Consider the following 27,424-nt stretch of genomic DNA (forward strand, 5'->3'; position numbering starts at 1 on the left):
GCAGAGAAGAAGGTTCTGACTGTTGTTTGTGCTTATGCACCAAACAGCAGCTCAGAGTACCCGGCCTTCTTGGATTCACTGGTTGGAGTCCTGGAAGGGCTTCCACCTAGAGACTCTATAGTTCGACTGTGAGACTTTAACGGTCATTTGGGCAATGATGGAGAAACCTGGAAGGGGGCGATTGGGAGAAATGGTCTGTCCGATCTGAACCCGAGTGGTGTCTTGTTATTAGACTTCTGTGCTTGTCATTGATTGGCCATAACAAAGGCCATGTTCGAGCATAGGGTGATTCATAAATGTACCTGGTACCAGAACACGCTAGGTCAAAGATCAATGATTGACTTTGTTGTCGTATTATAAGTTCTGCGGCCGTATGTCTTGGACACTTGGATGAAGAGAGGAGCAGAGCTGTCAACTGTTCATCACCTGGTGGTGAGTCGGATCAGATTGCGGAGGAGGCTCCTGGGAAGACCTGGTAAACCCAAGTGTGTAGTGAGAGTGAACTTGGAAAGTTTGACGGAAGCCCCTATCTGTGTCCCATCTCTGGAAGAATTTCTTGTGCATCAGCGGTGAAGGAAGCCGGCAGGCTGAAGGAGGAGGCCTTTTGGGCTTGGTTAGCCCAGGGGTCTCCAGAAGCAGCAGTCAGGTACTGGGTGGCTTCAGAGGTTGAGGAAGCAAAATCCTGGGTGTTGGAGGCATTTGGGGACGCTATGGAGAAGGACTTTTGGCTGGCCTCAAGGAAGTTCTGGCAAACCGTCGTACAACTTACTAGGGGGTAGCAGGGCTTGCCTTAAGCTGTCTTCAGCAGGGGTGGAGAGCTGCTAACCTAGACTGGGGATAACGTCAGATGGTAAAAAGGACACTTTGAGGAACTCCTGAACCCTACCAACTGACCTCTGATGAGGAGGTAGAGTCTGAAGATCCAGGGGAAGCCTTATCTATACCCTCCGCAGAGGTCGCTGTGGTAGTCAAGAAGCTCCTCAGTGGCAGAGTGCCAGGTGTAGATGAGATTTGCCCTGAGATGCTTGGCTGACATGCCTTTTTAATGTTGCGTTGAGGTCATGGACAGTGCCTGCGGAATGGCAGACCAGGGTGGTGGTTCCCATTTTTAAAAAGGGAGACTGGAGAATGTGCCCCAACTATTTGGGTATCACATTTCTCAGCCTCCTGGGGAAAGTTTATTCCAGGGTGCTGGAAAGGAACAATGCGGATTTCATGCTGGCCGTGGAACAGTGGACAAACTCTTTACCCTTGCAGGGCTGCTTGGAGGGGCATGGGAGTTTGCTCCTCCAGTCTACATGTGTTTCGTGGACTTGGAGAAGGCCTACAATGGTGTTCCTCGGGGGGTTCTGTGGGGAGCACTGCAGGAATGTGGGGTACCGGGGCTGTTGCGACGCGCCAGCCATCCCTGTATAACCAAAGTGAGAGCTGTGTCCGCATCCTTGGCACAAAGTCAGACACGTTCCCGGCGCGTGTTGGCCTCTGCCAGGGTTGTCCCTTGTCACTGATCCTGTTTGGGATTTTCATGGACAGGATCTCAAGGTGCAGCCGGGGGAAGAAGGGCTTTCAATTTGGGGGCCTCAGAATCCATCTCTGCTTTTCGCAGATGATGTGGTTCTGTTGGTTTCATCAAGCTGGGACCTCCAGCAGGCATAGGGGCAGTTTGCAGCCGAGTGTGAAGTGGTTGGGATGAGGGTCAGCGACTCCAAGTCTAAGGCCATGGTTCTCTGCCCTAAAACCGTGGATTGCTCCCTCCGGGTGGGGACTGAGTCCCTGCCGCAAGTGAAGGAGTTCAATTATCTCGGGGTCTTGTTTATGAGAGAGGGAAAAATGGATTGTAAGAATGACAGACGGATCGGTGCAGCATTAGTAGTAATGCAGGCGTTGTACGGGAACGTCGTGGTGAAGAGGGAGCTGAGCCTGAAGGTAAAGCTTTCAATTTACCAGTCGATCTACATTCCAACCTTCACCTATGGTCATGAGCTTTGGGTACTGACCGATACAATGAGGTTGCGGATACAAGCGGCCTCCCTATGGAGGAAATTAGTTTCCTCCGTAGGGTGGCTGGGCTCAGCCTTAGAGATAGGGTAAGGAGCTCGTACATCCGGAGGGGGCTCGGAGTAGAGCTGCTACGCAGTCGCGTCCAAAGGAGCCAGTAGAGCTGGCTCGGGCATCTAATTAGGATGCCACCTTGGCGCCTTGCATTTCAGGTTTTCCAGGCACGTCCAACTAGGAGGGTACCCAGGGGCAGACCCAGAGCTCGCGGGAGGGATTATCCCATCTGGCCTGGGAACGCCTTGTGATCCCACAGGAGAAGTTGGAAAACATGGCAGGGGAGAGGGACGTCTGGGTCAACTTGCTTAGCCAGTTGCCACCGCGACCGGGCCCCCGGATAAGCGGAAGAAAATTGATGGATGGAGTAAAAGCCACAATTTTTCGGAGAAGTAAGTCTCCTAAAGGCGTGGATTTCAAAGTGTTTAGGGGATATTCTCTGGGGTTTCCCCTCCATTCTTTAGCTGGATTCAGCTCTTAAACTGTTTGGCATAATATCAAAACAAGCTTGGTTTACCGTTAATAAATCATTTCCTTTTATATGGTACACAATCTAATTATTATTGAATCAACAGAAAAAGATTGAATGACTCTCCTATTTTTGAAATGTTACTTTAAAAACAACATACTGAATCATTTTCAGCAATGGAAACAAAAGGGTGCGACACTGTTGGCCAGCAGGGACAGTAAGTTCTGTAACAAGTCAACATAGACGAAACTCACCCTTAGCTTTCTGCTCAAAACTGGAACACTGCCCCTCTGTCTGGTTGAGCTGATTCTGCAGTGCTATAGTACAAAAACACATTCATAATTAACTTAAACTTCTTCATTTCCCGTTGCAGATACCTACACACTCTAATACTGAACTTACACTGGATCTCAGCTTGATCACGAGATTGTTCCTCCTCTTTTGCCTTCAGTTGTTCTCTCAGCTCTAGAGGAGAGTGAGATATGTTTCAGCTTCAGAAGGAGCTCGTACTGATACACAAATTAAGCAACGTCAAGGGGAAATGAGACACTCACTCAGGATTCAAACTTACCATCCAATGTTTCTCCAGGTCCAGAGCACTCTTCAGTCTTTAATCGCAGTTTGCTCTGCAGCTCTGTTGTGCAGACAGATGAAGCTGTGTTATCAAAACCGAGCACTCTTACCCATGACAATCAAAAAATAAAAAACACAACTCACCTCTGACCTCAGCCTGAGCAATGGCATGTTCCCCTTCTTTAGTTTGAAGCGAGGTCTGAAGAGCTGATTTAAAACAACATCTCAGCCATGTTAGGTGTTTACCCATGTGCCCAGTCTTTTTGCTAAGCTAAGCTAACTGTAGCTTTATACAGTTCAGACATGCAAGTGTTATTAATCCGCTCATCTAACTCGCGCAAGAAGGCGCGATATCATTTCCCATGATATCAAATTATCACTTTAAGTCATTACGATGTACAGTACTTACCTTTATTTGTGTTTTCAAGTTTTTGGTTCTCCCTTTGTTGTGTTTGTATTTGTTGTTCCAATTCTGAGGAAGTACACAAACAATTACCACAATTAACCTAATAGATTATTATCCAACAACCTTCTAGATAAAGGGGGAAGTATTTAGGATGTTTCTTTTACAAAACAGACAGATTATTCAGTCATTAAATGTTAGTGTGAAGGAATCCTTATATGTATTCTGGCATGTACAGTAAAAAGTGTTGATGACAACAGAGACACAATAGTACGGAAGTGAAAGACAAACCATTGATATCTCTTTTAGCAGCTCTGGTTGCCTGTTTCTGAGCCTTTTTCAGATTGGCCCTCAATTCAGCAATCTCCTTGACTAATAGAGAAACAAACACAGCTGCAGTGTTATTCTGTACCTAACAGAAACAAACAACACAAGTAAAAACAATAAAAACGTTCATACTTGAGTCAGAATTCTTTGCATTTGCATCCTTGAGTTGCTGTTCACTGTCTGTCAGTTGCCTCTTTGTCAAATCCAGTCTCTTATTAAGCTCTGAAACAAAAGAGATCATCTGTGGTTCTCTCTGTTTGTGTGACACTTCATGACATATACGTGTTTATTTACATGCAATATGACACATTTTGTTCTTTACCTTCCAGGTTCTCATTGTTAGCTTCCTTCAGGGCTGATATCTTATCTTCCAGTGGTTGGATTTTCCTGTTAAGTTCCATGATTTCAGCCGCTGCAACACAACAGAAAAAGCTACCTTCAGTCTTCTGATGCTGTTCGATAACTCTGTTGTTTTATCTCTGTACAGAAAACTTACACAAGTTGGCTATCCTAGTATCACTTGATTGCAGCAACAGCGTCTTTTCTCTTTTGCGATTTCTGACGTCCTCCAGTTCATTCTCCAGATCTTCAAGAAACACAGAATTGATGTTTTATTTCGTCAAAATGTATGACAAAGTATTTATACTAAATAAGACTTGTATATACTGCTGTCCCACCTTTAATTTTCTGTAATTCTGCCTGGTTCTGACTCTCGATTAGCTCCTTCAGTCTTGCTATTTCATCTTTTTGAGCTATGAATTTAAATACTAACAGAAGAATCTTGAATTAGATAAATTCAGTGGATAAACGACCATGATCATCAATGATGGATCAATTACATTTCACTAACGACTCGATATTGACTCACTCAGTTTAGTGTTTTCGTTGTCTTCATCTTGAATTCCCTCAATCAAGTTATCCATGTTATCTTGGAGAGCTGCAGAGAAGAGACAGAAAACCATTAGTTAACTGTGAGCACATGTTTTTAAAGTGTTTATTAAAAAACCAGGAGGTTATAAAATGTTATTCCTCTTGACACTAATGTGTAGTGAAGATATGTTTCTGTCACTCACCTTTAATCATATTGTGATATGTGTCATTTACTTCTCCAAAAGCCAGTTTCTCAATCTCTGTTTGTATTGTTATAATCTCTAGAACTGGAAGAAGAAGGGTTAAACGTTATATAAATGTATAACTTCCCCTCTTTGATATAAATATAAAACTGCGATTTTGATTCTTCCAGCGGGTTGTTCATTATGTTTCACTCACGTCTTTGTGGTTGAGCACTTCTTGCTTTTAGCTCCTCTGTTTTTTTGGCCAGCTCATTAGTTTTCTCATCGATAGTTTGTTGAAGTTCTGCAGAAAACAAAAGTGAAAACACTTACAAAAAGTGAATACACTTATATTGTTGTTAACATGTTTCTCTGTCTCTAAGCTGCAATGTAGCCATGTACATTTCTAACACTATCATTGCCTTATGTTGTGCACACAATGGAGTTCCTAACTTGAAACACATGGTCACTGAATGTCTAAAGTTTTAATAGATTCAATTAAACACAAACACACTCTTTTTTTTTTTACCTTTAATTTTGCTCTCTGATTCAGTGATTTTAAGTTGTCGTTTTAGGTCCTCCAGTTGGAGGGTTAAAGTAGAAACTTGAAGGGCTGAAAGAAAGACGATTTAACATTATTCAACATTTTCAATAAAATCCGTTTCCATATTTACTATAAGTATATGGCTGCAACTAAATATCCTTTTAATTATAAATGAAACGTTTGATGACTTTTTAAATTAGACATTTCTCTGTTTGGTACAGCAGCTGTAGCACTCACCAAGTGAAGAAACATTGTTAGACTTGGACTGCAGTTCCTCTAGTTTGACATCCAGGTCATTCTGTAGATCTAAAAAGACACATTTGTTTCATGAGAAATCTGAAAGCCTAACGTAGAAAGACCTAAGGATGGTAAAAAAAAACATTATCAACAGAAGCAGTAGCAGTGTTTTGAAACTCTGGTAGTATAGAAACCCTTTGGTGCCCTTGTCAGCAATCTGTTGCTCTAACATTTTTTTAATGGGCAGTAAAAGTCACAACCTTGTAGGCTCACCACTCGCAGGGACAGGCATAGGGGTCAGGTGCTTTGTGAACTGGGTGGAAGGCAAAGGCGGGTGCCTTGGCGTGCTGATCCCCGGCTGTGTAGACTAGCTCTCAATATGTGGAATGCCACCTCTCTGGCGGGCAAGGAACCAGAGTTGTGTGGAAGGTGGAGTGTGATCAACAAGATATAGTTGGGCTCACATCCACGCACAGCTCTGGTTCTGGAACCAAACTCCTAGAGAGGGGCTGAACTCTCTCCTTTTCTGGAGTTGCCCAGGTAGAGAGGTGCAGAGCGGCTGTGGGGATACTCACAAGCCCCCAGCTGAGTGTTACTATGTTGAAATTTTGCCTCTTGAAGTTTCAAGAGGGTCACATCTCTGCGACTACAAGTTGCAGAGTAGAAGGTTCTGACTGTTGTTTGTGCTTATGCACCAAACAGCAGCTCAGAGTACCCGGCCTTCTTGGAGTCACTGGTTGGAGTCCTGGAAAGGCTTCCACCTAGAGACTCTATAGTTCGACTGTGAGACTTTAACGGTCATTTGGGCAATGATGGAGAAACCTGGAAGGGGGCGATTGGGAGAAATGGTCTGTCCGATCTGAACCCGAGTGGTGTCTTGTTATTAGACTTCTGTGCTTGTCATTGATTGGCCCTAACAAAGGCCATGTTCGAGCATAGGGTGATTCATAAATGTACCTGGTACCAGAACACGCTAGGTCAAAGATCAATGATTGACTTTGTTGTCGTATTATAAGTTCTGCGGCCGTATGTCTTGGACACTTGGATGAAGAGAGGAGCAGAGCTGTCAACTGTTCATCACCTGGTGGTGAGTCGGATCAGATTGCGGAGGAGGCTCCTGGGAAGACCTGGTAAACCCAAGTGTGTAGTGAGAGTGAACTTGGAAAGTTTGACGGAAGCCCCTGTCTGTGTCCCACCTCCGGAAGAATTTCTTGTGCATCCCAGGGGAAGGTTGGGGACATGGAGTCCGAGTGGGTCATGTTCAAAGCCTCCATTGTGGAAGCAGCTGCTAGGAGTTGTGGTCATAAGGCTGTCGGTGCCTGTCGTGGCGGAAACCTAAGAACTTGTTGGTGGACACAAGCGGTGAAGGAAGCCGCCAGGCTGAAGGAGGAGGCCTTTTGGGCTTGGTTAGCCCAGGGGTCTCCAGAAGCAGCAGACAGGTACTGGGTGGCCAGAAGGGCTGTGGCTTCAGAGGTTGAGGAAGCAAAATCCTGGGTGTTGGAGGCATTTGGGGAGGCTATGAAGAAGGATTTTTGGCTGGCCTCAAGGAAGTTCTGGCAAACCGTCGTACAACTTACCAGGGGGTAGCAGGGCTTGCCTTAAGCTGTCTTCAGCAGGGGTGGAGAGCTGCTAACCTAGACTGGGGATAACGTCAGATGGTAAAAAGGACACTTTGAGGAACTCCTGAACCCTACCAACTGACCTCTGATGATGAGGTAGAGTCTGAAGATCCCGGGGAAGCCTTATCTATATCCTCCGCAGAGGTCGCTGTGGTAGTCAAGAAGCTCCTCAGTGGCAGGGCGCCAGGTGTAGATGAGATTTGCCCTGAGATGCTTGGCTGACATGCCTTTTTAATGTTGCGTTGAGGTCATGGACAGTGCCTGCGGAATGGCAGACCAGGGTGGTGGTTCCCATTTTTAAAAAGGGAGACTGGAGAATGTGCCCCAACTATTGGGGTATCACATTTCTCAGCCTCCGGGGGAAAGTTTATTCCAGGGTGCTGGAAAGGAACAATGCAGATTTCATCCTGGCCGTGGAACAGTGGACAAACTCTTTATAATCCCTGTATCCCTGTATCACCAAAGTGAGAGCTGTGTCCGCATCCTTGGCACAAAGTCAGACACGTTCCCGGTGCGTGTTGGCCTCCGCCAGGGTTGTCCCTTGTCACTGATCCTGTTTGGGATTTTCATGGACAGGATCTCAAGGTGCAGCCGGGGGAAGAAGGGCTTTCAATTTGGGGGCCTCAGAATCCATCTCTGCTTTTCGCAGATGATGTGGTTCTGTTGGTTTCATCAAGCTGGGACCTCCAGCAGGCATAGGGGCAGTTTGCAGCCGAGTATGAAGTGGTTGGGATGAGGGTCAGCGACTCCAAGTCTAATGCCATGGTTCTCTGCCCTAAAACCGTGGATTGCTCCCTCCGGGTGGGGACTGAGTCCCTGCCGCAAGTGAAGGAGTACAAGTATCTCGGGGTCTTGTTCATGAGAGAGGGAAAAATGGATTGTAAGAATGACAGACGGATCGGTGCAGCATCAGTAGTAATGCAGGCGTTGTACGGGAACGTCGTGGTGAAGAGGGAGCTGAGCCTGAAGGCAAAGCTTTCAATTTACCAGTCGATCTACATTCCAACCTTCACCTATGGTCATGAGCTTTGGGTACTGACCGATACAATGAGATTGCAGATACAAGCGGCCTCCCTATGGAGGAAATTAGTTTCCTCCGTAGGGTGGCTGGGCTCAGCCTTAGAGATAGGGTAAGGAGCTCGTACATCAGGAGGGGGCTCGGAGTAGAGCTGCTACGCAGTCGCGTCCAAAGGAGCCAGTAGAGCTGGCTCGGGCATCTAATTAGGATGCCACCTTGGCACCTTGCATTTCAGGTTTTCCAGGCACGTCCAACTAGGAGGGTACCCAGGGGCAGACCCAGAGCTCGCGGGAGGGATTATCCCATCTGGCCTGGGAACGCCTTGTGATCCCACAGGAGAAGTTGGAAAACATGGCAGGGGAGAGGGACGTCTGGGTCAACTTGCTTAGCCAGTTGCCACCGCGACCGGGCCCCCGGATAAGCGGAAGAAAATTGATGGATGGAGTAAAAGCCACAATTTTTCGGAGAAGTAAGTCTCCTAAAGGCGTGGATTTCAAAGTGTTTAGGGGATATTCTCTGGGGTTTCCCCTCCATTCTTTAGCTGGATTCAGCTCTTAAACTGTTTGGCATAATATCAAAACAAGCTTGGTTTACCGTTAATAAATCATTTCCTTTTATGTGGTACACATTCTAATTATTATTGAATCAACAGAAAAAGATTTAATGACTCTCCTATTTTTGAAATGTTACTTTAAAAACAACATACTGAATCATTTTCAGCAATGGAAACAAAAGGGTGCGACACTGTTGGCCAGCAGGGACAGTAAGTTCTGTAATAAGTCAACATAGACGAAACTCACCCTTAGCTTTCTGCTCAAAACTGGAACACTGCCCCTCTGTCTGGTTGAGCTGATTCTGCAGTGCTATAGTACAAAAACACATTCATAATTAACTTAAACTTCTTCATTTCCCGTTGCAGATACCTACACACTCTAATACTGAACTTACACTGGATCTCAGCTTGATCACGAGATTGTTCCTCCTCTTTTGCCTTCAGTTGTTCTCTCAGCTCTAGAGGAGAGTGAGATATGTTTCAGCTTCAGAAGGAGCTCGTACTGATACACAAATTAAGCAACGTCAAGGGGAAATGAGACACTCACTCAGGATTCAAACTTACCATCCAATGTTTCTCCAGGTCCAGAGCACTCTTCAGTCTTTAATCGCAGTTTGCTCTGCAGCTCTGTTGTGCAGACAGATGAAGCTGTGTTATCAAAACCGAGCACTCTTACCCATGACAATCAAAAAATAAAAAACACAACTCACCTCTGACCTCAGCCTGAGCAATGGCATGTTCCCCTTCTTTAGTTTGAAGCGAGGTCTGAAGAGCTGATTTAAAACAACATCTCAGCCATGTTAGGTGTTTAACCATGTGCCCAGTCTTTTTGCTAAGCTAAGCTAATTGTAGCTTTATACAGTTCAGACATGCAAGTGTTATTAATCCGCTCATCTAACTCGCGCAAGAAGGCGTGATATCATTTCCCATGATATCAAATTATCACTTTAAGTCATTACGATGTACAGTACTTACCTTTATTTGTGTTTTCAAGTTTTTGGTTCTCCCTTTGTTGTGTTTGTATTTGTTGTTCCAATTCTGAGGAAGTACACAAACAATTACCACAATTAACCTAATAGATTATTATCCAACAACCTTCTAGATAAAGGGGGAAGTATTTAGGATGTTTCTTTTACAAAACAGACAGATTATTCAGTCATTAAATGTTAGTGTGAAGGAATCCTTATATGTATTCTGGCATGTACAGTAAAAAGTGTTGATGACAACAGAGACACAATAGTACGGAAGTGAAAGACAAACCGTTGATATCTCTTTTAGCAGCTCTGGTTGCCTGTTTCTGAGCCTTTTTCAGATTGGCCCTCAATTCAGCAATCTCCTTGACTAATAGAGAAACAAACACAGCTGCAGTGTTATTCTGTACCTAACAGAAACAAACAACACAAGTAAAAACAATAAAAACGTTACTTGAGTCAGAATTCTTTGCATTTGCATCCTTGAGTTGCTGTTCACTGTCTGTCAGTTGCCTCTTTGTCAAATCCAGTCTCTTATTAAGCTCTGAAACAAAAGAGATCATCTGTGGTTCTCTCTGTTTGTGTGACACTTCATGACATATACGTGTTTATTTACATGCAATATGACACATTTTGTTCTTTACCTTCCAGGTTCTCATTGTTAGCTTCCTTCAGGGCTGATATCTTATCTTCCAGTGGTTGGATTTTCCTGTTAAGTTCCATGATTTCAGCCGCTGCAACACAACAGAAAAAGCTACCTTCAGTCTTCTGATGCTGTTCGATAACTCTGTTGTTTTATCTCTGTACAGAAAACTTACACAAGTTGGCTATCCTAGTATCACTTGATTGCAGCAACAGCGTCTTTTCTCTTTTGCGATTTCTGACGTCCTCCAGTTCATTCTCCAGATCTTCAAGAAACACAGAATTGATGTTTTATTTCGTCAAAATGTATGACAAAGTATCTTACTAAATTAGACTTGTATATACTGCTGTCCCACCTTTAATTTTCTGTAATTCTGCCTGGTTCTGACTCTCGATTAGCTCCTTCAGTCTTGCTATTTCATCTTTTTGAGCTATGAATTTAAACACTAACAGAAGAATCTTGAATTAGATAAATTCAGTGGATAAACGACCATGATCATCAATGATGGATCAATTACATTTCACCAACGACTCGATATTGACTCACTCAGTTTAGTGTTTTCGTTGTCTTCATCTTGAATTCCCTCAATCAAATTATCCATGTTATCTTGGAGAGCTGCAGAGAAGAGACAGAAAACCATTAGTTAACTGTGAGCACATGTTTTTAAAGTGTTTATTAAAAAACCAGGAGGTTATAAAATGTTATTCCTCTTGACACTAATGTGTAGTGAAGATATGTTTCTGTCACTCACCTTTAATCATATTGTGATATGTGTCATTTACTTCTCCAAAAGCCAGTTTCTCAATCTCTGTTTGTATTGTTATAATCTCTAGAACTGGAAGAAGAAGGGTTAAACGTTATATAAATGTATAACTTCCCCTCTTTGATATAAATATAATACTGCGATTTTGATTCTTCCAGCAGGTTGTTCATTATGTTTCACTCACGTCTTTGTGGTTGAGCACTTCTTGCTTTTAGCTCCTCTGTTTTTTTGGCCAGCTCATTAGTTTTCTCATCGATAGTTTGTTGAAGTTCTGCAGAAAACAAAAGTGAAAACACTTACAAAAAGTGAATACACTTATATTGTTGTTAACATGTTTCTCTGTCTCTAAGCTGCAATGTAGCCATTTACATTTCTAACACTATCATTGCCTTATGTTGTGCACACAATGGAGTTCCTAACTTGAAACACATGGTCACTGAATGTCTAAAGTTTTAATAGATTCAATTAAAAACAAACACACTCTTTTTTTTTTACCTTTAATTTTGCTCTCTGATTCAGTGATTTTAAGTTGTCGTTTTAGGTCCTCCAGTTGGAGGGTTAAAGTAGAAACTTGAAGGGCTGAAAGAAAGACGATTTAACATTATTCAACATTTTCAATAAAATCCATTTCCATATTTACTATAAGTATATGGCTGCAACTAAATATCCTTTTAATTATAAATGAAACGTTTGATGACTTTTTAAATTAGACATTTCTCTGTTTGGTACAGCAGCTGTAGCACTTACCAAGTGAAGAAACATTGTTAGACTTGGACTGCAGTTCCTCTAGTTTGACATCCAGGTCATTCTGTAGATCTAAAAAGACACATTTGTTTCATGAGAAATCTGAAAGCCTAACGTAGAAAGACCTAAGGATGGTAAAAAAAACATTATCAACAGAAGCAGTAGCAGTGTTTTGAAACTCTGGTAGTATAGAAACCCCCTGGTAGCCTTGTCAGCAATCTGTTGCTCTTACATTTTTTTAATGGGCAGTAAAAGTCACAACCTTGTAGGCTCACCACTCGCAGGGACAGGCATAGGGGTCAGGTGCTTTGTGAACTGGGTGGAAGGCAAAGGCGGGTGCCTTGGCGTGCTGATCCCCGGCTGTGTAGACTAGCTCTCAATATGTGGAATGCCACCTCTCTGGCGGGCAAGGAACCAGAGTTGTGTGGAAGGTGGAGCGTGATCAACAAGATATAGTTGGGCTCACATCCACACACAGCTCTGGTTCTGGAACCAAACTCCTAGAGAGGGGCTGAACTCTCTCCTTTTCTGGAGTTGCCCAGGTAGAGAGGTGCAGAGCGGCTGTGGGGATACTCACAAGCCCCCAGCTGAGTGTTACTATGTTGAAATTTTGCCTCTTCAAGTTTCAAGAGGGTCACATCTCTGCGACTACAAGTTGCAGAGTAGAAGGTTCTGACTGTTGTTTGTGCTTATGCACCAGACAGCAGCTCAGAGTACCCGGCCTTCTTGGAGTCACTGGTTGGAGTCCTGGAAGGGCTTCCACCTAGAGACTCTATAGTTCGACTGTGAGACTTTAATGGTCATTTGGGCAATGATGGAGAAACCTGGAAGGGGGCGATTGGGAGAAATGGTCTGTCCGATCTGAACCCGAGTGGTGTCTTGTTATTAGACTTCTGTGCTTGTCATTGATTGGCCATAACAAAGGCCATGTTCGAGCATAGGGTGATTCATAAATGTACCTGGTACCAGAACACGCTAGGCCAAAGATCAATGATTGACTCTGTTGTCGTATTATCAGTTCTGCGGCCGTATGTCTTGGACACTTGGATGAAGAGAGGAGCAGAGCTGTCAACTGTTCACCACCTGGTGGTGAGTCGGATCAGATTGCGGAGGAGGCTGCTGGGCAGACCTGGTAAACCCAAGTGTGTAGTGAGAGTGAACTTGGAAAGTTTGACGGAAGCCCCTATCTGTGTCCCATCTCTGGAAGAATTTCTTGTGCATCCCAGGGGAAGGTTGGGGACATGGAGTCCGAGTGGATCATGTTCAAAGCCTCCATTGTGGAAGCAGCTGCTAGGAGTTGTGGTCATAAGGCTGTCGGTGCCTGTCGTGGCGGAAACCTAAGAACTTGTTGGTGGACACAAGCGGTGAAGGAAGCCACCAGGCTGAAGGAGGAGGCCTTTTGGGCTTGGTTAGCCCAGGGGTCTCCAGAAGTAGCAGACAGGTACTGGGTGGCCAGAAGGGCTGTGGCTTCAGAAGTTGAGGAAGCAAAATCCTGGGTGTGGGAGGCATTTGGGGACGCTATGAAGAAGGACTTTTGGCTGGCCTCAAGGAAGTTCTGGCAAACCGTCGTACAACTTACCAGGGGGTAGCAGGGCTTGCCTTAAGCTGTCTTCAGCAGGGGTGGAGAGCTGCTAACCTAGACTGGGGATAACGTCAGATGGTAAAAAGGACACTTTGAGGAACTCCTGAACCCTACCAACTGACCTCTGATGATGAGGTAGAGTCTGAAGATCCCGGGGAAGCCTTACCTATATCCTCCGCAGAGGTCGCTGTGGTAGTCAAGAAGCTCCTCAGTGGCAGGGTGCCAGGTGTAGATGAGATTTGCCCTGAGATGCTTGGCTGACATGCCTTTTTAATGTTGCGTTGAGGTCATGGACAGTGCCTGCGGAATGGCAGACCAGGGTGGTGGTTCCCATTTTTAAAAAGGGAGACTGGAGAATGTGCCCCAACTATTGGGGTATCACATTTCTCAGCCTCCGGGAGAAAGTTTATTCCAGGGTGCTGGAAAGGAACAATGCAGATTTCATCCTGGCCGTGGAACAGTGGACAAACTCTTTATAATCCCTGTATCCCTGTATAACCAAAGTGAGAGCTGTGTCCGCATCCTTGGCACAAAGTCAGACACGTTCCCGGCGCGTGTTGGCCTCTGCCAGGGTTGTCCCTTGTCACTGATCCTGTTTGGGATTTTCATGGACAGGATCTCAAGGTGCAGCCGGGGGAAGAAGGGCTTTCAATTTGGGGGCCTCAGATTCCATCTCTGCTTTTCGCAGATGATGTGGTTCTGTTGGTTCCATCAAGCTGGGACCTCCAGCAGGCATAGGGGCAGTTTGCAGCCGAGTGTGAAGTGGTTGGGATGAGGGTCAGCGACTCCAAGTCTAAGGCCATGGTTCTCTGCCCTAAAACCGTGGATTGCTCCCTCCGGGTGGGGACTGAGTCCCTGCCGCAAGTGAAGGAGTACAAGTATCTCGGGGTCTTGTTCATGAGAGAGGGAAAAATGGATTGTAAGAATGACAGACGGATCGGTGCAGCATCAGTAGTAATGCAGGCGTTGTACGGGAATGTCGTGGTGAAGAGGGAGCTGAGCCTGAAGGCAAAGCTTTCAATTTACCAGTCGATCTACATTCCAACCTTCACCTATGGTCATGAGCTTTGGGTACTGACCGATACAATGAGGTTGCGGATACAAGCGGCCTCCCTATGGAGGAAATTAGTTTCCTCCGTAGGGTGGCTGGGCTCAGCCTTAGAGATAGGGTAAGGAGCTCGTACATCAGGAGGGGGCTCGGAGTAGAGCTGCTACGCAGTCGCGTCCAAAGGAGCCAGTAGAGCTGGCTCGGGCATCTAATTAGGATGCCACCTTGGCACCTTGCATTTCAGGTTTTCCAGGCACGTCCAACTAGGAGGGTACCCAGGGGCAGACCCAGAGCTCGCGGGAGGGATTATCCCATCTGGCCTGGGAACGCCTTGTGATCCCACAGGAGAAGTTGGAAAACATGGCAGGGGAGAGGGACGTCTGGGTCAACTTGCTTAGTCAGTTGCCACCACGACCGGGCCCCCGGATAAGCGGAAGAAAATTGATGGATGGAGTAAAAGCCACAATTTTTCGGAGAAGTAAGTCTCCTAAAGGCGTGGATTTCAAAGTGTTTAGGGGATATTCTCTGGGGTTTCCCCTCCATTCTTTAGCTGGATTCAGCTCTTAAACTGTTTGGCATAATATCAAAACAAGCTTGGTTTACCGTTAATAAATCATTTCCTTTTATATGGTACACAATCTAATTATTATTGAATCAACAGAAAAAGATTTAATGACTCTCCTATTTTTGAAATGTTACTTTAAAAACAACATACTGAATCATTTTCAGCAATGGAAACAAAAGGGTGCGACACTGTTGGCCAGCAGGGACAGTAAATTCTGTAACAAGTCAACATAGACGAAACTCACCCTTAGCTTTCTGCTCAAAACTGGAACACTGCCCCTCTGTCTGGTTGAGCTGATTCTGCAGTGCTATAGTACAAAAACACATTCATAATTAACTTAAACTTCTTCATTTCCCGTTGCAGACACCTACACTCTCTAATACTGAACTTACACTGGATCTCAGCTTGATCACGAGATTGTTCCTCCTCTTTTGCCTTCAGTTGTTCTCTCAGCTCTAGAGGAGAGTGAGATATGTTTCAGCTTCAGAAGGAGCTCGTACTGATACACAAATTAAGCAACGTCAAGGGGAAATGAGACACTTACTCAGGATTCAAACTTACCATCCAATGTTTCTCCAGGTCCAGAGCACTCTTCAGTCTTTAATCGCAGTTTGCTCTGCAGCTCTGTTGTGCAGACAGATGAAGCTGTGTTATCAAAACCGAGCACTCTTACCCATGACAATCAAAAAATAAAAAACACAACTCACCTCTGACCTCAGCCTGAGCAATGGCATGTTCCCCTTCTTTAGTTTGAAGCGAGGTCTGAAGAGCTGATTTAAAACAACATCTCAGCCATGTTAGGTGTTTACCCATGTGCCCAGTCTTTTTGCTAAGCTAAGCTAACTGTAGCTTTATACAGTTCAGACATGCAAGTGTTATTAATCCGCTCATCTAACTCACTGAAGAAGGCCAATTAGCACATTTCCCATGATATCAAACTATCACTTTAAGTCATTACGATGTACAGTACTTACCTTTATTTGTGTTTTCAAGTTTTTGGTTCTCCCTTTGTTGTGTTTGTATTTGTTGTTCCAATTCTGAGGAAGTACACAAACAATTACCACAATTAACCTAATAGATTATTATCCAACAACCTTCTAGATAAAGGGGGAAGTATTTAGGATGTTTCTTTTACAAAACAGACAGATTATTCAGTCATTAAATGTTAGTGTGAAGGAATCCTTATATGTATTCTGGCATGTACAGTAAAAAGTGTTGATGACAACAGAGACACAATAGTACGGAAGTGAAAGACAAACCGTTGATATCTCTTTTAGCAGCTCTGGTTGCCTGTTTCTGAGCCTTTTTCAGATTGGCCCTCAATTCAGCAATCTCCTTGACTAATAGAGAAACAAACACAGCTGCAGTGTTATTCTGTACCTAACAGAAACAAACAACACAAGTAAAAACAATAAAAACGTTCATACTTGAGTCAAAATTCTTTGCATTTGCATCCTTGAGTTGCTGTTCACTGTCTGTCAGTTGCCTCTTTGTCAAATCCAGTCTCTTATTAAGCTCTGAAACAAAAGAGATCATCTGTGGTTCTCTCTGTTTGTGTGACACTTCATGACATATACATGTTTATTTACATGCAATATGACACATTTTGTTCTTTACCTTCCAGGTTCTCAGCATTAGCTTCTTTCAGGTCTGATATCTCATCTTCCAGTGGTTGGATTTTCCTGTTAAGTTCCATGATTTCAGCCGCTGCAACACAAGAGAGAAAGCTACCTTCAGTCTTCTGATGCTGTTCGATAACTCTGTTGTTTTATCTCTGTACAGAAAACTTACACAAGGTGGCTGTCCTAGTATCACTTGATTGCAGCAACAGTGTCTTTTCTTTTTTGCGATTTCTGACGTCCTCCAGTTCATTCTCCAGATCTTCAAGAAACACAGAAGTTAATGTCTTATTTCGTCAAAATGTATGACAAAGTATCTTACTAAATTAGACTTGTATATACTGCTGTCCCACCTTTAATTTTCTGTAATTCTGCCTGGTTCTGACTCTCGATTAGCTCCTTCAGTCTTGCTATTTCATCTTTTTGAGCTATGAATTTAAACACTAACAGAAGAATCTTGAATTAGATAAATTCAGTGGATAAACGACCATGATCATCAATGATGGATCAATTACATTTCACTAATGACTCGATATTGACTCACTCAGTTTAGTGTTTTCGTTGTCTTCATCTTGAATTCCCTCAATCAAATTATCCATGTTATCTTGAAGAGCTGCAGAGAAGAGACAGAAAACCATTAGTTAAATGTGAGCACTTGTTTTTAAAGTGTTTATTAAAAAACCAGGAGGTTATAAAATGTTATTCCTCTTGACACTAATGTGTAGTGAAGGGATGTTTCTGTCACTCACCTATAATGATTAAGCGATATGTGTCATTTACTTCTCCAAAAGCCAGTTTCTCAATCTCTGTTTGTATTTTTATAATCTGTAGAACTGGAAGAAGAAGGGTTAAACGTTATATAAATGTATAACTTCCCCTCTTTGATATAAATATAAAACTGCGATTTTGATTCTTCCAGCGGGTTGTTCATTATGTTTCACTCACGTCTTTGTGGTTGAGCACTTCTTGCTTTTAGCTCCTCTGTTTTTTTGGCCAGCTCATTAGTTTTCTCATCGATAGTTTTTTGAAGTTCTGCAGAACACAAAAGTGAAAACACTTACAAAAAGTGAATACACTTATATTGCTGTTAACATGTTTCTCTGTCTCTAAGCTGCAATGTAGCCATTTACATTTCTAACACTATCATTGCCTTATGTTGTGCACACAATGGAGTTCCTAACTTGAAACACATGGTCACTGAATGTCTAAAGTTTTAATAGATTCAATTAAACACAAACACACTCTGACCTTTAATTTTGTTCTCTGATTCAGTGTTGTTTTGAAGTTGTCGTTTTAGCTGGTCCAGTTGCAGGGTTAAAGCAGAAACTTGAAGAGCTGAAAGAAACAGGATTTAACAGTATTCAACATTCATAAAGTTTTATTACACGGCTGTGTTAAATACTTCTGAATGGTTAATTACAGCATTCCGAGGTCTGCTATTTCTTAAGAACAGACCGTTGTCATGAAGAACAGACCGTTAGGGATGCAGCTTTAATCATAGACTATGGAGGACTAACTGTAATCATATCAATCTGCGGAAAAAAGTCAGTTCAGTTTGATGTTGGCTTGTTTATAGAGGGAAGAAAAGAAAAGAGACGAAAACAGGGGAGAGAAAGCAAGAGAGGTTAAACGATGCAAAAACTGAAGGTTACGACAGAGAGATCTGCAAAACTGAAGACATGAAGTAAACATTAAACAGAACACAGTGTTTAAAGATCGTGAATGGAAAAGAAAATGTCCACAGACTCTGACAGTGACGAGACAGAAAACCTCAATCAGGTGCTGAGCTGATTCCTGCGGTCCAGTTCACCATGTCTTACTTCACCATCAGAGGAAATGTTTCAATTAATGTGAGTAAAAAATGCGAGCTTAGCTCATTTCAATGTGAGTAATAACAGCTAGCTTAGCTCCTGTTAATGTGAGTAAAAACAGCTAGCTTAGCTCATTTTAAAGTGAGTAAAAACCGCTAGCTTCGCTCATTTTAATGTAATAACAGCTAGCTTAGCTCATTTCAATGTGAGTAATAAGAGCTAGCTGAGCTCATTTTAATGTGAGAAATAGCAGCTAGGCTAGCTCATTGTAATTACAGCTAGCTTGGCTCATTTTAATGCGAGTAATAACAACTAGCTTAGCTAATTTTAATGTGAGTAATAACAGCTAGGCTAGCTCATTTTATTGTGAGTAAAACAGCTAGGTTAGCTTATTTCAATGTGAGTAATAACATTGAGCTTAGCTCATGTTCATGTGAGTAAAAACAGCTAGCTTAGCTAATTTTAATGCGAGTAAAAACAGCTAGCTTAGCTCATTTTAATGCGAGTAATAACAGCTAGCTTAGCTCATTTTAATTTGTAACAGACTATTTTTTAATGGACATTTTTAAGACGAATTAAATACACATAATTGATTTCATAAGTAAAAGGCTGTGTAATAAGCGGGTGGGACAAGACCTTGAGGGTGAGACAAGACTGCTCACCCTGTCCTGGGGTCCTTTTTCATGATAACAACCTGCTCACTATACATTATCCTTACTTAATTTATCCTTAAGACCTTGTGTGCAGATAACGACACAACTCTCACCATAGTTTAAAAATGAACAGCCTGCATTAGAATGAAATCAGTTTTCTAAAGTATTGTGCTGTAACTAATGATCCTTTTAATTATAAATGAAACTTTTGATTACTTTCTCAATTAGATTAATTAGATTAATTGTTTGGTACAGCAGCTGCAGCACTCACCAAGTGAAGTAACACTGTTAGATTTGGACTGCAGTTCCTTCAGTTTGACATCCAGGTCATTTTGCAGATCTACAAAGACACATTTGTTTCATGAGAAATCTGAACGCCTTACATGGTAAGATCTAAGGAGGGTAAACAATTACCATTAACTTCACCATTCAAGCCTCTTGTGATACTGATACTGATACTGATACTGTCCTACATGTAAGAAATACCCTGGGTTTTTTTGACAATTTGGCAGGTTATAGGAGCATTTTTTTTCACAAGATTTAACGAGTCTTCTTTTTTTGAAAAATAACCTTAAAAACAACATTCTGAATCATTTTCAGCAATGGAAACAAAAGGGTGCAACACTGTTGGCCAGCAGGGACAGTAAGTTCTGTAACAAGTCAACATAGACGAAACTCACCCTTAACTTCCTGCTCAAAACTGGAACACTGCCCCTCTGTCTGGTTGAGCTGATTCTGCAGTGCTATAGTACAAAAACACATTCATAATTAACTTAAACGTCTTCATTTCCTGTTGCAGACACCTACACTCTCTAATACTGAACTTACACTGGATCTCAGCTTGATCACGAGATTGTTCCTCCTCTTTTGCCTTCAGTTGTTCTCTCAGTGCTATAAAAGAATGAGATATGTTTCAGCCAATGACTCTATATAAAGATAGATGACATGTCTCTCATTGTACGGAATTGATGCCAAAATAGCCCCCGTGATAGGCGCTGCCATCTTGCAATAGTGACGTCATTTGGAGCCAGGGTGTGCACAGTAGAGATCGGCGGGTGGAGCCGCTGTAGCCACTTCTGCTAACCAAAACACACACTTAACTTGCCTAAAAAGCAGCAAGGAGCACGAATGCCGGCGTGTTTAACAGCAGAACAGCTTCTTCAATGACGAAACTTCACTGACTGTAGTGATTGTTTCAGTTACGTCTCCTCTCACAGTTCCTTCTCTACTCTGCTGATCAGGAACAGATTGTCTGCATGAGCCGTATTTGTCAACAGAGCTGTCAATCATCCTTTTTACAGCATCAAATAACTAAATAAAAGTAAACTTGTCAGAAAAATTAACACTTGGACGTAAATCAGCATGATAAGAACTAACTATAATGACAAAAACCATGTTTGAGAAGAATGTATTTGACTATTTATAGTTTGACTCATGTCCCATCTGTTGACATGGAGAAGGCGGGCTTTATGACCCATACTGCAGCCAGTCAGCAGGGGGCGATAGAGAGGGTTTGACTTCACTTTTAGGGAGCTGTCATGTCGTCCATCTTTTAACACAGTCTGTGGTTTCAGCTTCAGAAGGAGCTTGTACTGATACACGAATTCAGTAATGTCAAGGGGAAATGAGACACTCACTCAGGATTCAAACTTACCTTCAAATGTTTCCCCAGATCCAGAGCACTCTTCACTCTTTAATCGCAGTTTGCTCTGCAGCTCTGTTGTGCAGACAGATTAAGTTGTGTTATCAAAAACAAGCACTCTAACCTATGACAATCAAAATAAAAAAACACAACTCACCTCTGACCTCAGCCTGAGCCACGGCACGTTGATTTTCTTTAGTGTGAAGCGAGGTCTGAAGAGCTGATTTAAAACAACAACATATAAAGTCAGTCAAGGTTTTCCTGGCAGTAACCAAAATACTGCAGGACAAACAGTCACAGCTTACCCTGAATCTCAGCTTGATCCTCTGAGTGCACCAACCGCTTTGCCTTCAGTTGTTCTCTCAGCTCTAGAAAAATCAGATTGGCTTTATGTTATCAAAGAGCACATTTTCATGAAGTTAATTAATTCAACTGAGAATTCAATTAGATACTTACGAGCAATTGTTAAAGATGATGTCTTATCATTGTGTTGTTCTTTTTTTTTTTGTAGGTCTCTGAGTTGGTTATGCAGATCAGTGACTCTAAGAACTGAGAAACAAAGAAATAACATCGTGCAAGGGAACATAATTCCCAAAAATAAACAAAGACAATACAGTATGCTTCCATTTTACTCACTCAACGTCTGATTCTTCTCAGTCAGCACTTTGATAACTTGCTCCATCTCTTGAGTCTTATTCGATAGATCAGTTCTGAGCTCTGAGATAAATAGAAACGTTGCAACACAAAGACACACGTTAGCTTCACAGCAAGTCCTGTGACTCGATGTGATAAGATGCTTCCTTGTCGGCTTTTTTCAGCATTTGATTCTAAAACCCCTTTCCCGCTGGTCAAAAAACCCACTAACACCCGGGAAAGACTACAATCGACATTCAGACCCAGGTCAAATGACTCTGCAGTAGACCCGGGTAATTATCGCCTCGGCTCCGATCGGTATTGATGGGAACACAAAACCAATGTTAACACACTAATCTCCGCCCCCTTTCCGGTGCGATGCAATGCTCCATCTGTAACTTCTGCGACTCCTCGTCATCTCAGCTACAAATTCTGCCCGTCTCCATCCAAGCAGCGCTCGAACATCGTTTCAAATTTGTCTACGCCGAGTTTAATGAACAGACTAAATGAGTAATAGATACAATAAAGACCTAACCACCGTAACATCTTCACTGTTTGCTAACCCTGTTTCGGGCACGTTTGTGGCGTCAGACGGTGACGCAGCAGAAAAGTGACAGAAAGCCGTATACCTCACTGGCAATTGGAAAAGAGACAACTGGCATTTATTAACGTTTCTTCCCGGGTCTGAAAAACCTGCGTCAACGCACTTATTTCGATGGGAAAGGGGTATAAATGTTGCTCACATACTTACGGGTTGTTTCATTGGTTTGTAACATCCGGGGGTCTGACAGCTGGGTCATTAGCTGCTCTATTTGACTCTCTACTGTTATGATTTTCAGGACTGAAGCACACCACAACAGAGAGGACAAAAATGTAGGTTAATTAGATCAAGAGATACTGTAATAAGACAGAATGTTGCATTTATTATTTTAAACTCACTCAGTTGTGTGTTTTCGCTGTCAACAATTTCACTGATGAGGCCATCCACTCTGTTTTGAAGCTCTAGGAAAAAGTAGTAGTCATTAATGCAGATTACAGTTTGTCCTATGTGACCTCTCCAACAGTTTCACCCTGAGTTGTTAAAATGACATTTTATGGAGACTTACCTTTTACAAGGCTTTCAGTATTCTCCTTTGCAGCCTTTTCCTGAGTCTCCCAAATTTCATTTTGCAGCTCAATGACTGTTAAAACTGAAACAAACAAATATGCAAAGAGTTTGACTGAATCTGTTAACAGCAACTACTGACTGCTCAAATTTTACAGACTAAAATCTCAGTTAAAGTCATGCATATCCTAAAAATAACTGCATAACATGGATACATGACAAAATCTCGCATTTCTACACAAATGATACAGATCTTCTCACATGCTCTGCAAGGACAACTTCAGGGAGAGGCAAAAAGAAGGAGAACCCCTTATTTGATGAAGTTTCTTTCTCCAAGTATTGCCCTGTTTTATTTAGCAGTAAGTGCCTAAATAACCTATATTTATATAGACGGTCCTCCTGACTCAAACCTGTAAATGCTTCAAGCTATGCTACCATGTCAAAAGATGTACATTTACAAATGAACCATGAGTCTTGGGCTCTCACAAAAACACACTGACAAGACACACTTTAATCACAACTCAATTTATGTTTACACAGCCACTCCTGTTTTACAGTGAACAAAGTATCTCTGGTAGAGACGGGGACAAAGCATTCAAGATGTTTGAATGAAACACAAGATACTTGTGCCCTAATGATAAGGATAAGTGCTCAGTGAAGAGACGCCCTCCCTTTGTGCCCTCATCCCAATATTTATAATTAAACTACCACATGACCCTTAGTGGACCCAGGCTCTGTCACAAGAGCTCCAGGTATTGACAACGCAGATAACACAAAAATGTTTTTGAATTAAACACATAAGAGAAAAATATAGAGAGAAGGATAAAGAGAAGAGTTTGTGGAGAGGTGTGTTAGAAAGAAGACAGAGGAGGCAGAGCCATGGTGAGGTGCCCTGTCCAGGGTAGCACTGCCGGACTGGGCTGTATGCTCTACCTCCCCATACTCCGACAGCAAGGAAGATAGGGGGTTAAGGTTAGGGTAGGTGGTGACCCTAACTCTAAGCCGATACTGCCTACCCTACCACATGGCTTTTAACGGCCACCACAACTCAAACTTGTAGTTAGATGGGCAGCGAGAGCCGGCACATCAACAGGGTTATCACGTGGGCACCTCCCTTCACCGGTGTTTCGTCAAGTAAGGCCCACAACACCTCGGGGAGGCTCAACAGTTAGCTATGGCTTTCCACTGATGTGTGTCATTGTCCTCCAGTGTCGAGCAGAAAAAGGAAGTCTTCTTCTTTAGAATCACTGTTGAATCAATGTTACCAAGGCAACGCAGACCAATTCTGAAGTCGCATGCAGGTCGCGTGTTTTGGATTCTGATTTTAGTGATTACATATTCAAGTAGCTCATTTCCGAATTTAAAAAATGTGACATCATGCAACTTTTTGTTGTTCACACTGATTTGAAAAAATCAGATCTGTGTCACACAAAATCAGAATTGGGACACTTTCAGCTGCAGTAGGAACGCAGCCTTAATTGTTTGGGATGTAAACAGTGAAATCAGCTTACTTATATGTGGTTTGTTTATCAGTCTCTCTATGTCTTCAGTCTTGGAGCTCAGTTCTTTTTGCTTTTCCTCCAGTTGCCTCCGCAGCTCTGTGAGGAGACAAAAAAATGGGAAATGGGAAAAAATCTGCATTTCTTCCCACCTTTTTCTAGACTGACAGCAAAGAATATAAATTTATCAGTTCCATCAGAAAAACTGTATCAAGGCATTGGCACATTTTCTGTGATGAGTGTTCACTGTGCCTCCTTTCCTTACCTGCGAGTCTTCTGCTGTCTTCTGTGGTGGAGATCTGATCCCTCAGAATCTTCACATGTGTGTGCAGGTTCATCACAGTCAGAACTGACTCAGATGAAAAGCAAATATCACTACACAGTCTGGAACAAACTGAGCAAAAGAGATGTTGTCTATAATGTACCGGGGCAATAAGGGCGACACTGCATTGTCACTCACCCAGAGCAGCTTTGGAGTCCCCGGTTCTGTTCAGCTCTATTATCTTCTGCTCATATTCAGTCTTTACCTCTGAAAGAAACACACACATGAGCTAAAGTAGAGCTGAAACTCAAACTTGACTCACCAGCTGAAGTCCTTTTTATAACTTACGTTCAAATCTCTCATCAGATCCAGAGCATTGTTCACTCAGTAATAGTAGTTTCCTCTGCAGCTCTGTTGCACAAAGACAGGTGCAGTCAGACCTTTAAAAAGCTCACCTATAAAACGCACTTTAAAGTTTTCAGAGCAGTTTTAAATGAGCTCACCGCTGATCTCAGCCTGAGCTTTGGCATATTCCCTTTCTTTGGTTTGAAGCAAAGTCTGAAGAGCTGATTACAAACGTTAGATTTGTAAAAAGAACCAAATTTCAGCTGTTTTTCAGCCTAAATTTAACAGTAGAAGAAGAAGTGGAGGACTTACTGGTGGCTTGACGGGTGGTCGTTGTTTTCTGGTCTTGCTCAACTTCCTGCACCTCTCTCAGCTCTTTCATTATGTTGATGATATTCCATGCTGTTCAAAGTAAAAGAGAAGACGTCAATATTTGACTTTTAAGCGTGCACCTATTCATGGGTGCTTTGTTGTTTTGTGAAAATAACATTTAAAAAACAAATGAGTTATCCAAGGTTTTCTGAACATACACTTTAAAGGGGGGTATAATGCTAATTTCAAGCTTCATATTTCACTCTGTGATACCTGTGGAGTAGCTTAGCATCATTAGCATACAGTTAAAAAAACTGTGCAGGCCCTCATCTGATGCAGCCTCTGCCTGCAACGACTCAGTCGGCTCTGTCCCTTTAAGAAACCCTGCCCCTATAAGCCCACTTTCTTCTGATTGGCCAGCTCTCCGATAGCCTGCTGACGCTGCACTCTATGACCAAGAGGCAACCTCCGGTGTTGAAAAATGCCAGTGCGGAAGTGCAAAAAAACTGCAGTTCCTCGAGTGGCCACTTGAGGTTTCAGAAAACAAGAAATAACATTACAGCAGTTGGGAAAATGCCCATTCTTACAGCAGAACTAAACATGTTTATAGCCTGGTACAAAAAAACGGTTTTCTTATAAATAGCTAATTTTATTGTTGATAACTGTAGTAGGGGTGATGAGAAGACCGGTTTCCTGTTACGTGTCGGCTCACCGCTATCTCACTAGACAAGCGAGCAGCGAGTCCGCTACTTCTTTACTCTGATAACTAAACACCTGCAGTCAGTCACCGTCACAAACAGCATCTCCTCCTGGGAAAGTTAAACTAGCTCATTCATTACTTAAACAGTCAATGGCTAATAACCGCTAGCTACGCTGAGAAGCATATAGCCTAGCTTCATAGTCGTAGCGGGCTGATTCATGCAGCCCGCCCATAGTACTCAGCCATAGGCTTCAGCTTGCTCGTGCTCCACCTCTTTGCCTGCCTCTGGATTCGCCGGCTCTGGCATTTCCAATATGGCGACTGCCAGTGCCGGTGCAATTCGGGCTTCAAAACGCTTCTTCAGAAACCAATGGGTGACGTCACTGAGACTACGTCCATTATTTATAAAGTCTATGTTTGTGACATCACAAAGTGCAGCGTGCAGAAAAAACTGTGTGAAACCTGGCGTTCACAGCAGCCTGCAGACTGAGCTGAGAAGCCTGGGGATTACTCCAACATACTTTTACCTACAGATTTGAAACATTGTAACATTTCATATATGTCTTAAAATGCGAAACAGCATAATACCCCCTCTTTAAGAGTAGAAGTCTTTGTATATTTTTTAAGACCTGTTTACCACAGTGAAAGCATAATAATGAAATGCATAGATGCACTTTGCAAAGGCAGAGATCTGTCTTCCTCTTTCTCGTACTCACTTAGTTCAGCTTTGGCTTTTGGCTGGTCTTCCTCCAGTAGTTTCTGTAAGTTTTCTTGCTGTTTCTTGCCTTCTTCCAAAGTGAGTCTTAGCTCTATGATGAAAAAACAAAAAATAATTATACTATGCTACTGACTGTAATGCCAACTTTTCTAATTTCATTCATCAGCCAGGTGTGACTTTCAACTGAATACAAGTATATCAGCTTTCATTGAGCTGTAGGGTCGTTCACCTCTAAGTTGAGAATCGGTGGTCTTTTTGGTGGCAATGATTAACTGACTCAAATTCACCAGCTCGGTCTGTAAATCCCAAATCTCCTGAGCTGGAAAGGAAGTTAGATGATGTCAAATTATTGCTACAGTAAAAACAACATTTTAAAAGGGCATTTAGTTTAGTTGCTCACTTACTCAGCTGTATGTTACGCTCGTCACTATCTAACTGTAAAATCTTCTTTTTAAGGAGCTCAGCTTTTTGCTTCTGTTGCCTCTGATCTGGGAGGGAAACCAAATGAAATATGAGCAGTATAAATAATGTCACATACAAGATCAGACGGAGCTTCAATACTATGAGATGTCATTCAAACCAAGTCTCACTGGCATCATCTGTTCTGGATTGTTGGATGAGGGCGCTGATGAGCCTCTCTGTCACAGTAATCTTACTTTGCACAGAAATCAGCGCCAGCACTGGATAAGGAACAATCAATTAGTGTCAGAAGAAAGATGCCTTGACTATTTTGGAGTAAAATATTGGTAGATGTAGAGAGATGCACTGACTAGCTGAGGAGGCATCTGGATTTCTTTGCAGCTCACTGATCTTCCTGTCCAGCCGTTCTTGTCGAGCTGATGAAGTGAAAATGATAAAGCAGACAACATATCATAAATACAGACACACAGTGTGAAAAAATGGTAAAACAAAGCTGCTAAAACAGAAGATGTTTGGGTGAGACTGTAACAGACAGCTGATAC

General features: G+C 42.7%; 1 protein-coding gene across 1 annotated transcript in view; it reads right to left on the bottom strand.

The window, feature by feature from the left end:
* LOC138611589 (putative leucine-rich repeat-containing protein DDB_G0290503) overlaps positions 1 to 25,114 on the bottom strand; it is a 43,934-nt gene extending 18,820 nt beyond the window's left edge. Inside the window, exons 1-30 of the mRNA XM_069684767.1 lie at positions 25,045 to 25,114; positions 24,586 to 24,654; positions 24,391 to 24,474; positions 24,138 to 24,224; positions 21,194 to 21,256; positions 21,046 to 21,108; positions 20,901 to 20,963; positions 19,927 to 19,989; positions 19,518 to 19,586; positions 17,327 to 17,395; positions 16,955 to 17,044; positions 16,781 to 16,870; positions 15,725 to 15,787; positions 15,556 to 15,618; positions 15,408 to 15,470; positions 11,972 to 12,040; positions 11,008 to 11,076; positions 10,637 to 10,726; positions 10,463 to 10,552; positions 9,412 to 9,474; positions 9,243 to 9,305; positions 9,095 to 9,157; positions 5,658 to 5,726; positions 4,693 to 4,761; positions 4,321 to 4,410; positions 4,147 to 4,236; positions 3,093 to 3,155; positions 2,924 to 2,986; positions 2,776 to 2,838; positions 1,250 to 1,408 (exon numbers count right to left, since the gene is read on the bottom strand). Coding sequence (XP_069540868.1) covers positions 1,250 to 1,408; positions 2,776 to 2,838; positions 2,924 to 2,986; positions 3,093 to 3,155; positions 4,147 to 4,236; positions 4,321 to 4,410; positions 4,693 to 4,761; positions 5,658 to 5,726; positions 9,095 to 9,157; positions 9,243 to 9,305; positions 9,412 to 9,474; positions 10,463 to 10,552; positions 10,637 to 10,726; positions 11,008 to 11,076; positions 11,972 to 12,040; positions 15,408 to 15,470; positions 15,556 to 15,618; positions 15,725 to 15,787; positions 16,781 to 16,870; positions 16,955 to 17,044; positions 17,327 to 17,395; positions 19,518 to 19,586; positions 19,927 to 19,989; positions 20,901 to 20,963; positions 21,046 to 21,108; positions 21,194 to 21,256; positions 24,138 to 24,224; positions 24,391 to 24,474; positions 24,586 to 24,654; positions 25,045 to 25,114 — 2,242 coding nt within the window. The remainder of the gene's footprint in view (positions 1 to 1,249; positions 1,409 to 2,775; positions 2,839 to 2,923; positions 2,987 to 3,092; positions 3,156 to 4,146; positions 4,237 to 4,320; positions 4,411 to 4,692; positions 4,762 to 5,657; positions 5,727 to 9,094; positions 9,158 to 9,242; positions 9,306 to 9,411; positions 9,475 to 10,462; positions 10,553 to 10,636; positions 10,727 to 11,007; positions 11,077 to 11,971; positions 12,041 to 15,407; positions 15,471 to 15,555; positions 15,619 to 15,724; positions 15,788 to 16,780; positions 16,871 to 16,954; positions 17,045 to 17,326; positions 17,396 to 19,517; positions 19,587 to 19,926; positions 19,990 to 20,900; positions 20,964 to 21,045; positions 21,109 to 21,193; positions 21,257 to 24,137; positions 24,225 to 24,390; positions 24,475 to 24,585; positions 24,655 to 25,044) is intronic.
* Between the last annotated feature and the right edge of the window lie 2,310 nt (positions 25,115 to 27,424).

This window comes from Semicossyphus pulcher, unplaced genomic scaffold (genome assembly GCF_022749685.1).
Source record: "Semicossyphus pulcher isolate SPU_LCO1_2020_fin unplaced genomic scaffold, fSemPul1.0.p SCAF_7, whole genome shotgun sequence".
NCBI lineage: Eukaryota > Metazoa > Chordata > Actinopteri > Labriformes > Labridae > Semicossyphus > Semicossyphus pulcher.